Source organism: Sapajus apella, unplaced genomic scaffold (assembly GCF_009761245.1).
Source record: "Sapajus apella isolate SASKATOON/1434 unplaced genomic scaffold, GSC_monkey_1.0 scaffold1, whole genome shotgun sequence".
NCBI lineage: Eukaryota > Metazoa > Chordata > Mammalia > Primates > Cebidae > Sapajus > Sapajus apella.
Window position 1 is genome coordinate 63,226,418 of NW_022436941.1, and position 12,931 is coordinate 63,239,348.

General features: G+C 42.9%; 2 protein-coding genes across 3 annotated transcripts in view; both read right to left on the reverse strand.

Annotated features, from left to right (window-relative positions):
- S100Z (S100 calcium binding protein Z) overlaps positions 1-12,931 on the reverse strand; it is a 54,996-nt gene that overhangs the window by 35,507 nt on the left and 6,558 nt on the right. The gene's annotated exons all lie outside the window — the stretch shown is intronic.
- Positions 3,722-12,931, reverse strand: part of F2RL1 (F2R like trypsin receptor 1) — a 16,033-nt gene continuing 6,823 nt past the window's right edge. For both annotated transcript variants that reach the window (XM_032277887.1, XM_032277877.1), the window contains one exon: positions 3,722-5,472. In XM_032277887.1, coding sequence (XP_032133778.1) covers positions 4,361-5,472 — 1,112 coding nt within the window. In that variant the 3' untranslated portion in view covers positions 3,722-4,360. The remainder of the gene's footprint in view (positions 5,473-12,931) is intronic.

Below are 12,931 nucleotides of genomic sequence, written 5' to 3' on the forward strand. Positions count from 1 at the left end.
AAAAAAAAAAAAAAAAAAAAAAAAAAGGAAAGTTTATTTTGGTGAGGTTGAGGATGCGTGCCCGAGACACAGCCTCTGGAGGTCCTGATGACATGTGCCCAAGATGGTGTGAAAGGAAAATATCCTGGGCCCCCAAAATCACTAAGCGGAAAGGAAAACTCAAGCTGGAAACTGCATAGGGCAAACCCGCCTCCCGTTCAATTCAAAGTGATCCCTCTGTTCACCGAGGTAAATGCGTATCTAATCGCCTTCTTTGGAAAGGCTAATCAGAAACTCAAAAGAATGCCGCCGTTTGTCTCTCACCTATCTGTGATCTGGAAGTCCCCTCCTTGCTTTTCTGGCCTTTGCATAAGTTGACCAGCCTTTCCAGACCAAACCAATGTATATTTTACATATGTTGATGTTTCATATCTTTCTAAAATGTATAAAATCCAGCCGTGCCCTGATCACCTTCAGCACACGACGTCAGGACTTCCCGAGGCTGTGTCACAGGCATGTCCTCAACCTTGGCAAAATAAGCTTTCTAAATTAACTGAGAACTGTCTCAAATTTTTAGGGTTCACAGTGTTCAGAGTAGTTTAGGGATTCACGAGACATCGATCAACATATGTAAGATGAATATTGGTTTGGTCTGGAAAGGCGGGACAACTTTAAGTGGGGAGCTTCCGGGTCATAGGTAGATAGACAAATGGTTGCATTCTTTTGAGTTGCTGATTAGCCTCTCAAAAGGAGGCAATCAGACGTGCATTTATCTCAGTGTGCAAAGGGGTAACTTTGAATAGAAGGAGAGGCAGGTTTGCGGCAAGCAATTCTCAGCTTGATTTCCCCTGCACTTAGTGATTTTGGGGCCCCAAGATTTATTTTCCTTTCACAGGATGAAGGAATGAACCACTCACTGCTGCTGGATTCCTGATGGGCTCGCAGGCTTGGGTTGAGGTTTCTGCAGGAGGTGGTCTCTCCCTCTGGTCGGGCTTAATTTCTCACCAATAAAGACAGAGGCTGGGAAATAGTCCACAGATTGACCCACTGGTAGAGGCAAGAGCAGCTTGTACTCAAATCACAGAATTTCTCAAACTCTCCCTCTATAAAGGCATTCCGAGACTAGTCTGAGTCACTCTAATTACTTACATTTAAGTAGGACAACCATCTCAGTGAAGTTCCAAGGCTTGAATTCAATGCAGAGACCAGATCCCTGATCACTAAGGGTTTGGTCTTTGTCTTCAGAACTGGGGGTCAGGGAAGGACTGGACATATCAGAAACTTCTCTTTGAGAAGACGTCTGAACACCAAAGCAAAAACCCATAATTTTAATTAAGACTTGGAGGACCGCAAGGATTACCTTTGATTCTGAAATAAATTCTAGTCCTCTCAGGGGCCTCCAAAGGGTTAATGCTTCAGGAACAAAGTTGTAATCGCTAAACTATGCATACTGAAGAGATTATAGCCCTAAGGTTAATGAAATGTTGATAACCAGGAAATTAATACAAGTTTGAAACTCCTACTGCAAACCACTGAGGTGACACACTAGGAAAAGCCCATGAAACAACTCCAGCCAAGTCAGTTTACACATGCCTTTGTCCTGAGCAGCAGGACAGCCAATCTTAGTTTACTTTCAAAGTAAGAGGACTCACTGTTAGTAAATAACTGTTTGAAAGTTACTCACTTTCAAATTAAGAGGCCTCACTGCTCAAAGTATTTACATTTTCAGACATTTTAGGACTTAGTTTAGAGAAATTAGGCCACTGTGCTGCTTCTTCAATAAAACAATGAGTTTTTTCTTTCCCCTAATCAGATTGGGAAACTTTCAAGATTGGTAGCATGGAGTGTGCATGAGCATTTCAGGAAACAGGTGCAAATATACTGTTTTGGTAGAAGTATACATTACTGAAGACAATTTGGCAACACTTACCGAAACTTAAAAACGGGCATCTAACTTTTGACCTGGCCACTCTACTTCTATCTTCAAAAAATACTCTCAAAGATGTCTGTATGCAGATATTTGATGCAGCACTGTTTGAATATCAAAAAAAGGAGGGTGGGGTGTGACAACTTAAGAAGCCCTTGGTAAGGAAACAATTAAATACATCGCAATATACCCAAAATGTTAAATAGCCTGTATCCTTTAAAAATAATCAACCTACAGATGTAGGTGTGGAAAAAACTCTAAAACATTTTAAAATGAAAAACAGTTGTCACAGAGTTTGGTGTGAGCGTCCCATCATTTCCTTTAGAGGGGTGAAGCTACTGCTTCCCTTCTCTCACTCCTTCCCTCAAAACAAACACACAACTCAGAACTAAGTTGTTTTAAAAAATGTATTATTTATAAATCAATTTTAAAACAAAATAATTATTTTTAAAAGTCACAAATACAGTTGTTGTATGAAGTCAGTTTGGCATCACGTACCTATTAAATATGTTGCAAACTCATCTCCTTTAGTGCTATTTTCCAAAGAGATGTGGTCTAAACCCTCTGAAGGCTTTATAATTTTGTATTTGTTAACAAGTGAACAAAACTGACAATAAATACTCCAACAATAATTTTTTAAAATACTAAGTGGTAAATGCTATTCTTAGTGGCAAAACAATCTATTACTTACACTACATGAAAATTCCACTAAAGTCAGTAAAAAGTTATACAAAAATACACATTTAAAATTCTGATTGTATTTTTTTTTTAAAAGATGGGGTCTCACTATGTTGCCCAGGCTGGAGTGCAGTGGCTATTCACAGGCACGATCCCACTACTGATCAGCATGGGAGTTTTGATCTGCTCTGTTTCTGACCTGGGCCAATTCACCTCTCCTTAGGCAACCTGGTGGTCCCCTGCTTCCAGGAGGTCACCATATTGATGCGGAACTTAGTGCGGACACCCGATCGGCATAGTGCACTACAGCCCAGAACTCCTGGGGTCAAGTGATCCTCCCACCTCAGCCTCCCGAGTAGCTGGGACTACAGGCACATGCCACCGTGCCCGGCTTTATTTTATTTATTTTTTTTTGAGACAGAGTCTCACTCTGTCACCCAGGCTGGAGTGCAGTGGCGCAATCTTGGCCCACTGCAGCCTCCACCTCCCCAGGTTCAAGCATTTCTCCTGTCTCAGCCTCCTGAGTAGCTGGGATCACAGACATGTGCCACTACACCTGGCTAATTTTTGTATTTTTAGTGGAGACAAGTTTCACCATGTTGGTCAGGCTGGTCTTGAACTCCTGATCTCATGATCTCCCGCCTCAGCCTCCCAAAGTACTGGGATTACAGGCGTGAGCCACTGCACCCAGCCATATTTTTCTTGAAGTAATAATAATACATACAAAAACTCAAAGGGTTAATAAAGAAGGAATTCAAAGTCCTAATAAGTCAACAAACAGATTTCATTATAAGCTGAACATAAAAGAGGCACCATTGTTTGCTTCTCTTTTCAAAAATTATCACAGCACTTTGTCAAATGAAAGTAGCATTCAGATCAATGGTTCTCAAATCCTTGTGTGCATAAACATCACGCAGGCTTGTATCACAGAGATTCCTGGACCCTGTTCCCAGAGTTTGAGCTCTCATTACTGAATCTGAGGAATCCCCATTTTGAACAAAATTCACAATGACTTTTTTTTTCTTCTGGAAACAGAGTCTCACTCTGTCACTAAGGCTGCAGAAGGGCAATCTCGGTTCACTGCAACCTCTGCCTCCTGAGTTAAAGTGATACTTGATTCTTGTGCCTCACCACCACACCCAGTTAACTTTTTATTTTTGGTAGAGAAGAGGTTTCACCATGTTGGCCAGGCTGGTCTCAAACTCCTGACCTCAAGTGATCTGCCTGCGTTGGCCTCCCAAAGTGCTGGGATTACAGGCACAAGGCACCGCGCCTAGCCAAGATCCGTAATGATTCTGATGAATGGAAATCTGATTCTGGCAGCTCCTTTATCTTAGTTTCCTCATTTGTAAGGTCATTCAATTGGACTGATCATCTCTGAAGTTACTGAAGCCTTAACAAGTCTATCACAACCCCAGATGTAAAATATATATATATGTATGTGTATATAATTTCAGCTGAGAAGTGAGTCTTCACACTGCATCTACTTTGTGCAAGTTACTGAGTTTCTGTCTTCACCATCTTCTGAAAAGTCTGCTTCTGTTGGTTCAGTTTCTGGGGACATATGAGTAGGGGAATTTTGAAATAGACACCAATGTTAATCTGGGGGACTATTTCTATCATGCAAACAGAGGAGCTTCTAGCAATCCTAAGAGGTGCTGCATCCACATGGTATGTGGTGAGACCCGTTTGCTTAGGAAATAACAGACACGTCCCCAAAACATTAAATAGGCTCCACATCCTACTGTGCAGCTCCTATCGGAGGACCTGGGAAACTCAATAGGAGGTCTTAACACTGGTTGAACTTGAAGAGTAAGAGCTGGATTTCCTGGAGTATTTCTTTGAGGTGAGGGATACTTGCATCTGCTTTACAGTGCGGACACTTCGGCAAAGGAGAGCGTTCTTTGTGTGATCCCTGAAATCTTGTGAAACAAAGTAATAGACAAAGGGGTCGATGCAGCTGTTGAGGGTGGAGAGGCAGAGGGCTACAATGTACAGGGCATAGACATGACTCTGGCCCCGGCTTTTAATCAGAAAATAATGCACCACGAGCAGAAGGTTACTAGGGGTGAAGCAGATCAGGTACATGGCCAGGACAGTGATAATGAGTTTGATGGCCCTCTTCCTTTTCTTCTCTGAGTTTTCATCCATGGCAGAAGATTGCAGCATTCTGATCATCAGCACGTAGGCAGAGGCTGTGAGGAAGGCTGGGAACAGAAAGACCCCAATGGCCAGAGAGAGGAAGTAATGGAACATGTCTCCTACCAACACCTGCTCAGGCAAAACATCATGACAGGTCGTGATGTTTAGGGCTGGAATGAAGATGGTCTGCTTCACAACATACAATGGGATGGTGACCAGCAGAATCAGCAGCCATATTGCCAGGGAGATGCCGATGGCAATGTTTGCCTTCTTCTTGGAGTGCCCCATGGGGTTCACAATGACCCAATACCTCTGCACACTGAGGCAGGTCATGAAGAGAATGGAGCAGTACATGTTGCCATAGAAAAAGCCAATGAGCACATTACAAAGAGCTTCCCCGTAAATCCAGTTGTTGCCATGTATGTGATAGGCAATCTTCAAGGGGAACCAGATGACGGAGAGGAGGTCAGCCAAGGCCAGATTGGCCATGTAAATTACAGCAGGGTGCTTCTTCTTAGTTCGGAAGAGAAAGACCCACAGGGCCATGCCATTACTTGGCAAACCCACCACAAAGACAATGGCGTAGACAATTGGAAGGAAGACGGTGGTCAGTTTTCCAGTGAGGACAGATGCAGAAAACTCATCCACAGAAAAGCCTGGTTCAACTGTAACTCCTTTTCCAGTGACATGGGATGTGCCATCAACCTTACCAATAAGACTTCTTCCTTTAGAGGATCTATTGCCTCCTGTACAAGAAAGGAAGACAAGGGTCATTACAAAAATAAATGTTTCAGCAGTAACGCTGGTTGTTCAAATGAAAGTACATTCATTCATTCGTCTTTTAATTTATGAGACAGGGTCTCACTGTTACCCAGGCTGGAGTGTAGTGGAGCAATCATAACGCACTGCAGCCTCAAACTTTTGGGCTTGAGTGATCCTCCTGGGCAGCCAGGCCACAGGCATGCACCACTATGCCTGGCTAATTTTTTACTTTTTGTAGAGACAGGATCTCGCTATGTTGCCCAGGCTGTTCTCAAACTCTTGGCCTTAAGATTCTCCTGCCTCGGCCGGGCGCGGGGTGCACACCTGTAATCCCAGCACTTTGGGAGGCTGAGGTGGGTGGATCATGAGGTCAAGAGATCAAGACGATCCTGGCCAACATGGTGAAACCCCATCTCTACTAAAAGTACAAAAATTAGCTGGGCATGGTGGTGTGCGCCTGTATTTCCAGCTACTCAGAAGGCTGAGGCAGGAGAATCGCTTGAACCCAGGAGGTGGAGATTGCAGTGAGCCGAGATCGTGCCACTGCACTTCAGCCTGGCGACAGAGCAAGACTCCATCTCAAAAAATAAAAAAGATTCTCTTGCCTCAGCCTCCCAAAGTGGTGAGATTACAAGTGTGAGCCATTGAGCCCAGCCTCAAATGAAAGTACTTTAGATGAAGACAGAAATATACTATTAGAGGATTATACAAAAAGCGTATAGGGCCTTTTCTTTATGTAATGAGATCATTAAGATTTATATTGTCTGGTTTAGTTTGGTTTTATGGGATTTTCTTCTTATAGTGAGTATCTTTATATCAGGGAGCTGTGGGGAGTTGTGGAATGCAAGTGGAACATTGATTTCTAGGAGTATAAAGAAGACTAACAATATTTCCATTTATTTTTACAAACTACCCACATTCATTAGTCCCTAGCTATTCTTTTAATTTTATTTATTTTTATTTTTTAGAGATGGGGTCTTGCTATGTTGACTAGGCTGATCTCGAACTCCTGGCCTCAAGTGATCCTCCCACCTCAGCCTCCCAAAGAGCTGCGATTACAGGCACGAGCGATCATGTCCAGCTCTCGCCATTCTTATCACATGTCCAACAACAGTCCTTTCATCTATCAATTAGTAAAAATCAGTTAGGCTGGGCGTGGTGGCTCATGCCTGTAATCCCAGCACTTTGGGAGGCTGAGGCGGGTGGATCACCTGAGGTCAGGAGTTTGAGACCAGCCTAACATGGTGAAACCCCACCTCTACTAAAAATACAAAATTAGCTGGGCGTGGTGGCACATGCCATAATCCCAGCTACTCAGGAGGCTGAGGCAGGAGAATCACTTGAGCCTGGGAGGCGGAGTTTGCACTGAGCTGAGATTGTGCCATTGCACTCCAGCCTGGGCAACAAGAGGGAAACTCTGTCTCAAAAACAAAACAAACAAAAATTAGCCAGGCATGGGTGCCTGTAATCGCAGCTACTCGGGAGGCTGAGGTGAGAGAATCGCTTGAACCCAGGAGGTGGATGTTCCAGTGATCCAAGATCACGTCACTGCCCTCCAGCCTGAGTGACAAGAGTGAGACTCCATCAAAAAAAAAAAAAAAAAAAAATCAGTTTAGGACTGCTCAGTAATTCCTTTCCAAATTCTCAAGTGTATAAAATAATGATCCTCATCCTGATACCAGTTTTCTAATTTCTCACTTGGCAATGGCCTTCTATCCCAGTCTAGCCCTGAGCCAGGATCCATCCTGGCCTATTCATCACACCCTATTCAGTGCTTGCCACAGGGAGATTCCCAGGACCACAAGGGACATTCCCTTTTTACCCACAAGGATAGCCTCAACAATAGGCAGGGATTCCCCATGCTCATATGCTGGCTTCCTGGAGAACTTCCCATGGAGCCAGCTGGCAGGAACACTGGCCTGGACAGGTGGCTGTACTGATGACAGATTTGTGTTATGGCTTTCAAGCAAGCAGCATGACAAGCTAATTTATTCTCCCTCTCTTATATTATAAAGTTGACCTTAAAAAACACAAACAAATGAATGGCATATCCCTACGTTCTGCCTGCAAGTATTCATGAACCTGCAGGAGTAAGTAAAGACAATTTAAGGATACCAAAGAATTTTCCTCTAATTCTGGGGAAAAGTAGACTTTCACCAAGCAGAGAAGACAGGGCAGTACTTACACTGCAGTATACCAGGGAGGACACTGAACCCACTCTTGTTATTCATAATGTTATGCTTGGTCATCATTTCTCCACTTCTAGCTTTACACTAATGTTCTGCAGAATTTTTCACATCTTAATGCTTCCCTGTTTGGGATGCTAGCCTGGGCAGAGTGCTGGAGGATGCAGAGATCAATACTTCATTTTTCACTTAGTGTAGTGGGTTGAAAGGTGGTACCCCCAAAAGAGAAGTTTATATCCTAATCCCCAGACTCTATGAACATTATTTAGCAAAAGGGTCTTTGCAGATAGAAATAAAGGTCCTGAGATAAGATCTCCCTGAATAATCTAGGTGGGCCCTAAATCTAAAGACAAGTGTCTATTTTAAGATAAAGGCAGAGGCCAGGTGTGGTAGCTCACGCCTGTAATCCCAGCACTTTGGGAAGCTGAGGTGGGCAGGTCACTTGAGGTCAGGAGTTAGAGACAAGCCTGGTCAACATGGTGAAACCCTGTTACTACTAAAAATACAAAAATTAGCCAGGCATGTTGGCACATGCCTGTAGTCCCAGCTACTCAGGAGGCTGAGGCAGAAAAATTGCTTGAACCTGCGAGGCAGAGTTTTCGAGGAGCCAAGATCATGCCACTGCACTCCAGCCTGGGTGACAGAGTGAGACTCCATCTCAAAAAAAAAAAAAAAAAAAAAAAAAAAAAAAAGAGAGAGAGAAAGGCAGAAAGAGATCTGCCACACGTAGAAAAGGAAAAGCCACAGGAGTGAGTCACATGAGAATGGAAGCAGAGATTGGAGTCATGTCAACGAACAGGTCAAGGAGAATGCCAAGAAATGCCAGCAGCCACTGCAAGTTGCAAAAGGCAAGGAATGGACTCTCCCTCAGAGCCTTTGGAGGGTATGTGGTCCCAGTTCCTTGATTTCAGAATTCTGGCCACCAGAACTGACAGAATAAATGCGTTGTTTTACATCAGCAGTTTATGGCAATTTGTTATGGTAGCCACAAGAAACTAATATGCCTAGCATAGTCCTATTTCTAATATTTCTATTTTTTTATAATTCTTCAAAAAATGTTTTTTTAAAAAAAAAATTCTACATATCACAGTGTTCTTCAAATATTTGACCATAACCCCTAAAAACCACAGTCTACGTAGTAATCCAGTTCCCAATACACATATCCATGGTGGAAAAAAAGGTTCACAAAATAATAATTATTCTTATTACATAGGGTGCACTGATATTTTCTATTGTATTCTATTATTATAAAAAGCCAGTTATGGCCAGGTGCAGTGGCTCATACTTGTAATCCCAGCATTTTGGAAGTCGGAGACAGGTGGATCACGAGGTCAGGAGATCGAGACCATCCTGGCCAACATGGTGAAATCCTGTCTCTATTAAAAATAGAAAAATTGGCCAGCCGCGGTGGCTCACGCCTGTAATCCTAGCACTTTGGGAGGCCGAGGTGGGTGGATCACCTGAGGTCAGGAGTTCAAGACCAGCCTGGCCATTATGGTGAAACCCCATCTTTTATTAAAAAAAAAAAAAAAAAGAAAAAGAAAAATTAGCTGGGTGTGGTGACAGACTCCTGTAATCTCAGCTACTCAGGAAGCTGAGGCACAAGAATTGCTTGAACCCGGGGGGTGGAGGATGCAGTGAGCCAAGATCATGCCATTCCACTCCAGCCTGGCAACAGAATGAGACTCCGTCAAAAAAGAAAAGAAAAGAAAAGAAAAAAAGCCAGTTATTACTCTTTAACATTGATTTCACAGGCCACTTAACTTTTCAAAGCTGCAGTGAGGATAGCAACCAATTTTGAAGCACCACAATCAGAGAGTGACAACGTATGTAACAATTAGAAAGTTACACACTGGAAATTAATTTGGTGTTGGATTCAGTGCTTGATTAGTGTTATAGACTGAGTAACTGGTGCAGTTATTGTGGAATTTATCCAACACCAAACTAATGGAAATGAAAGGGGCAAAGTGTTAACACCACAAATATAGATAGTAAAATTGAGACTCTGGGAACCGCTATAGGATAAATGACCTGTCTTTTACAAAATACAAATTAAATGGCAAAAAAATAAGAGAGAGGGCCATGCACAGTGGCTCATGCCTTCAATACCCAGCATTTTGGGAGGCCAAGGCAGGAGGATTGATTGAGACCAGGAGTTCAAGACCAGCCTAAGCAACATAGCAAGACCCCATCTTTAAAAAAAAAAAAAAGAAGAAAAAAGGAAAAAAAAAGGGGTGAAGGTGAAATTTATAGAGTAGAGGATTTAAAAGACGTATCAGTCATATAATGTGTGTACCTTGTTTGAATCCTGATTCAAACAAACCATAAAAATAACATTTTTTTTTTTGAGACGGAGTCTCACTCTGTCACCCAAACCGGAATGCAGTGGTGCAATGGTGGCTCACTGTAACTTCTGCCTCCCAGGTTCAAGTGATTTCCCCTGCCTTGGCTTCCCAAGTAGCTGGAATTACAGGCCCGCACCACCACACCTAGCTAATTTTTGTACTTCATGTAGAGATGGGGTTTCACCATGTTGGTCATGCTGGTCTCAAACTCCTGATCTCAAGTGATCTGCCCACCTCGGCCTCCCAAAGTGTTGGAATTACAGGCGTGAGCCACTGTACCCAGCCTAAAATAATATTTATAAGACAATTAGAAATTTGAACACAGAGCCAGGCATGGTTGTTCATGCCTATAATCCCAGTGCTTTGCAAGGCCAAGGTGAAAAACCTTCTTGAGGCCAAGGTTTGAGACCAGCCTGGCCAACATAGCAAGACCCTGTCTCTAAAAAAAATTAAAAATACAAAATTAGCCAGACATGGTGGCGCACACCTGTAGTCCTGGCTACTTGGGAAGTTGAAGAAGCAGGATCACTTGAGACCAGGAGTTCAATGATTTAGTGAGATTGTGCCACTGCACTCCACTGTGGGTGACACAATGAGACCCCTGTCTCTATAAAAAATAAAAAATTTGAATACTATTTGATTATATTAAAAATTAATGTTAGTATATAATGGCATTATGGTTATATTTGAAAAAGAAGTTCATCATACTTTATTAATACATTCTAAAATATTTTAGGATGAAATTATATCTGAGATTTATTTCACAATCACAGGAATTGAAACCCTCAGACACTGCTGATAGGAATACAAAATGGTGCATGGCCAGGCAGAGTGGCTCACACCTCTAATCCCAGCACTATGGGAGGCTGAGGCAGGTGGATCACCTGAGGTCAGGAGTTCGAGACCAGCCTGGCCAACATGGCGAAACCCCATCTGTACTAAAAATACAAAAATTAGCCAGGCGTGGTGGCATACACCTGTAATGCAAGCAACTCGGGAGGGTGAGACAGGAAAATCGCTTGAATTGGGAGGCAGAGGTTGCAGTGAGCCAAGATCGCACCACTGCACTCCAGCCTGGGTGACAGAGCGAAACCATGTCTCAAAAAATATATATTAAAAACAGGGTGCAGTTATTGTGGAAAATTGTCTGGCAGTTCCTCAAATAGTTAAAGAGTTACTATATGACCCAGAAACTCCACTCCTAGGCATACAAGAGTCCACACAAAAACCTGTACACATAGCAGCATTATTTGTAATAGTCAAAAAGTGGGCTGGGCACAGTGGTGCTCACCTGTAATCCTAACACTTTGGGAGGGTGAGGTGGGAGAACTGCTTGAGGCCAGAGTTTGAGACCAGCCTGGGCAAAAGAGCAGAACCCCATCTCTACAAACATTTTTTAAAATTAGCCAGGCATACTGGTGCACACTTGTAGTCCCAGATACTTTAGAGGCTGAGGTGGATTGCTTGAACCCAGGAGGTCAGAGATCACACCACTTCACTCCAGCCTGGGCAACAGAGCAGGAGTTGCCCAGGCTGGAAAAAAAAAGTGGAAACAACCAAAATGCCCATCAAGAGATGAACAGAAATAAAATGCAATAGGCTGGACATGATGGCTCACGCCTGTAATCTCAACACTTACGGAGGCCGAGGTGGACAGATCATAAGGTCAGGAGTTCAAGACCAGCCTGGCCAATATGGTGAAACCTTGTCTCTGTTAAAAATATAAAAATTAGCCAAGTGTTGTGGCACACATCTGTAGTCCCAGCAACTTGGGAGGCTGAGGCAAAAAATCACTTGAACCCGGGAGGTGGTGGTTGCAGTGAGCAAAGATCGCGCCACTGCACTCCAGCCTGAGTGAAAGACTGAGACTGTGTCTCAAAAAAAAAAAAAAAAAAAAAAGAAAGAAAAGAAAAAAATAAATAAAATGCAGTAAATCCATACAATGCAATATTATTTGGCTGTTTTAAAAAATGAAGTACTTGGGAGGCTGAGGCAGGCAGATCACCTGAGGTCAGGAGCTCAAGACCAGCCTGGCTAACATGGTAAAACTCTGTCTCTACTAGAAATACAAAAACTAGTGAAGCTTGGTGGCACAGACCTGCAGCCCCAGCTACCCAGGAGGCTGAGGCAGGAGAATTGCTTGAACCCAGAGGCAAAGGTAGCAGAGATGGTGCCACTATACTCCAGCCTGGGTGACAGAGCAAGGCTCAGTCTCAAAAAAAAAAAAAAAAAAGTACAGATACATAGATACATAGATGAACCTCAAAAAGATTATATTAGGTAAAAGAAGCCAGTCACAGAGGACTGCATATTATACCATTTCTATCAAATGTCTACAATAGGCAGATCCATAAATAGAAAGTAGATTAGTGTTTGCCATGGGCTAAGACCGGAAGACTAGTGAATGACAGCTAAGGTGTTTCTTCCAGGGTAATAAAAATGTTCTAAAATTGTTTGTGGTAATGGTTGAATAATTCTGTGACCACACTAAAAGCCACTAAATTATACAGTTTAGTGGTGAATTGTATGGTGTGCAAATTATCTGATATGGAATTCTTAGTAAAGCTGTTAAAAAAAAACAAACCACAGGCTCAGCATCATAGGAAAGGGGGAAAAAGAAAAGAAAAGAAAAAATAACAGGGAAGAGGGGTGAAAGGTGGGTTGGGGAATAGATGAAACAAGATTAGCCAACAGTTAATAATGACTGAAGTTGTGTGGTGGGTAGATGGAATTCACTATAATAGTATACTTCTATATGATTAAAATTCTCCATAAAACCAAGTATGTCCCAAGTCAGGAAAGCTCACATAAAGAGTGCTTGGCCGGGCGCGGTGGCTCAAGCCTGTAATCCCAGCACTGTGGGAGGCCGAGGCGGGTGGATCACGAGGTCAAGAGATCGAGACCATCCTGGT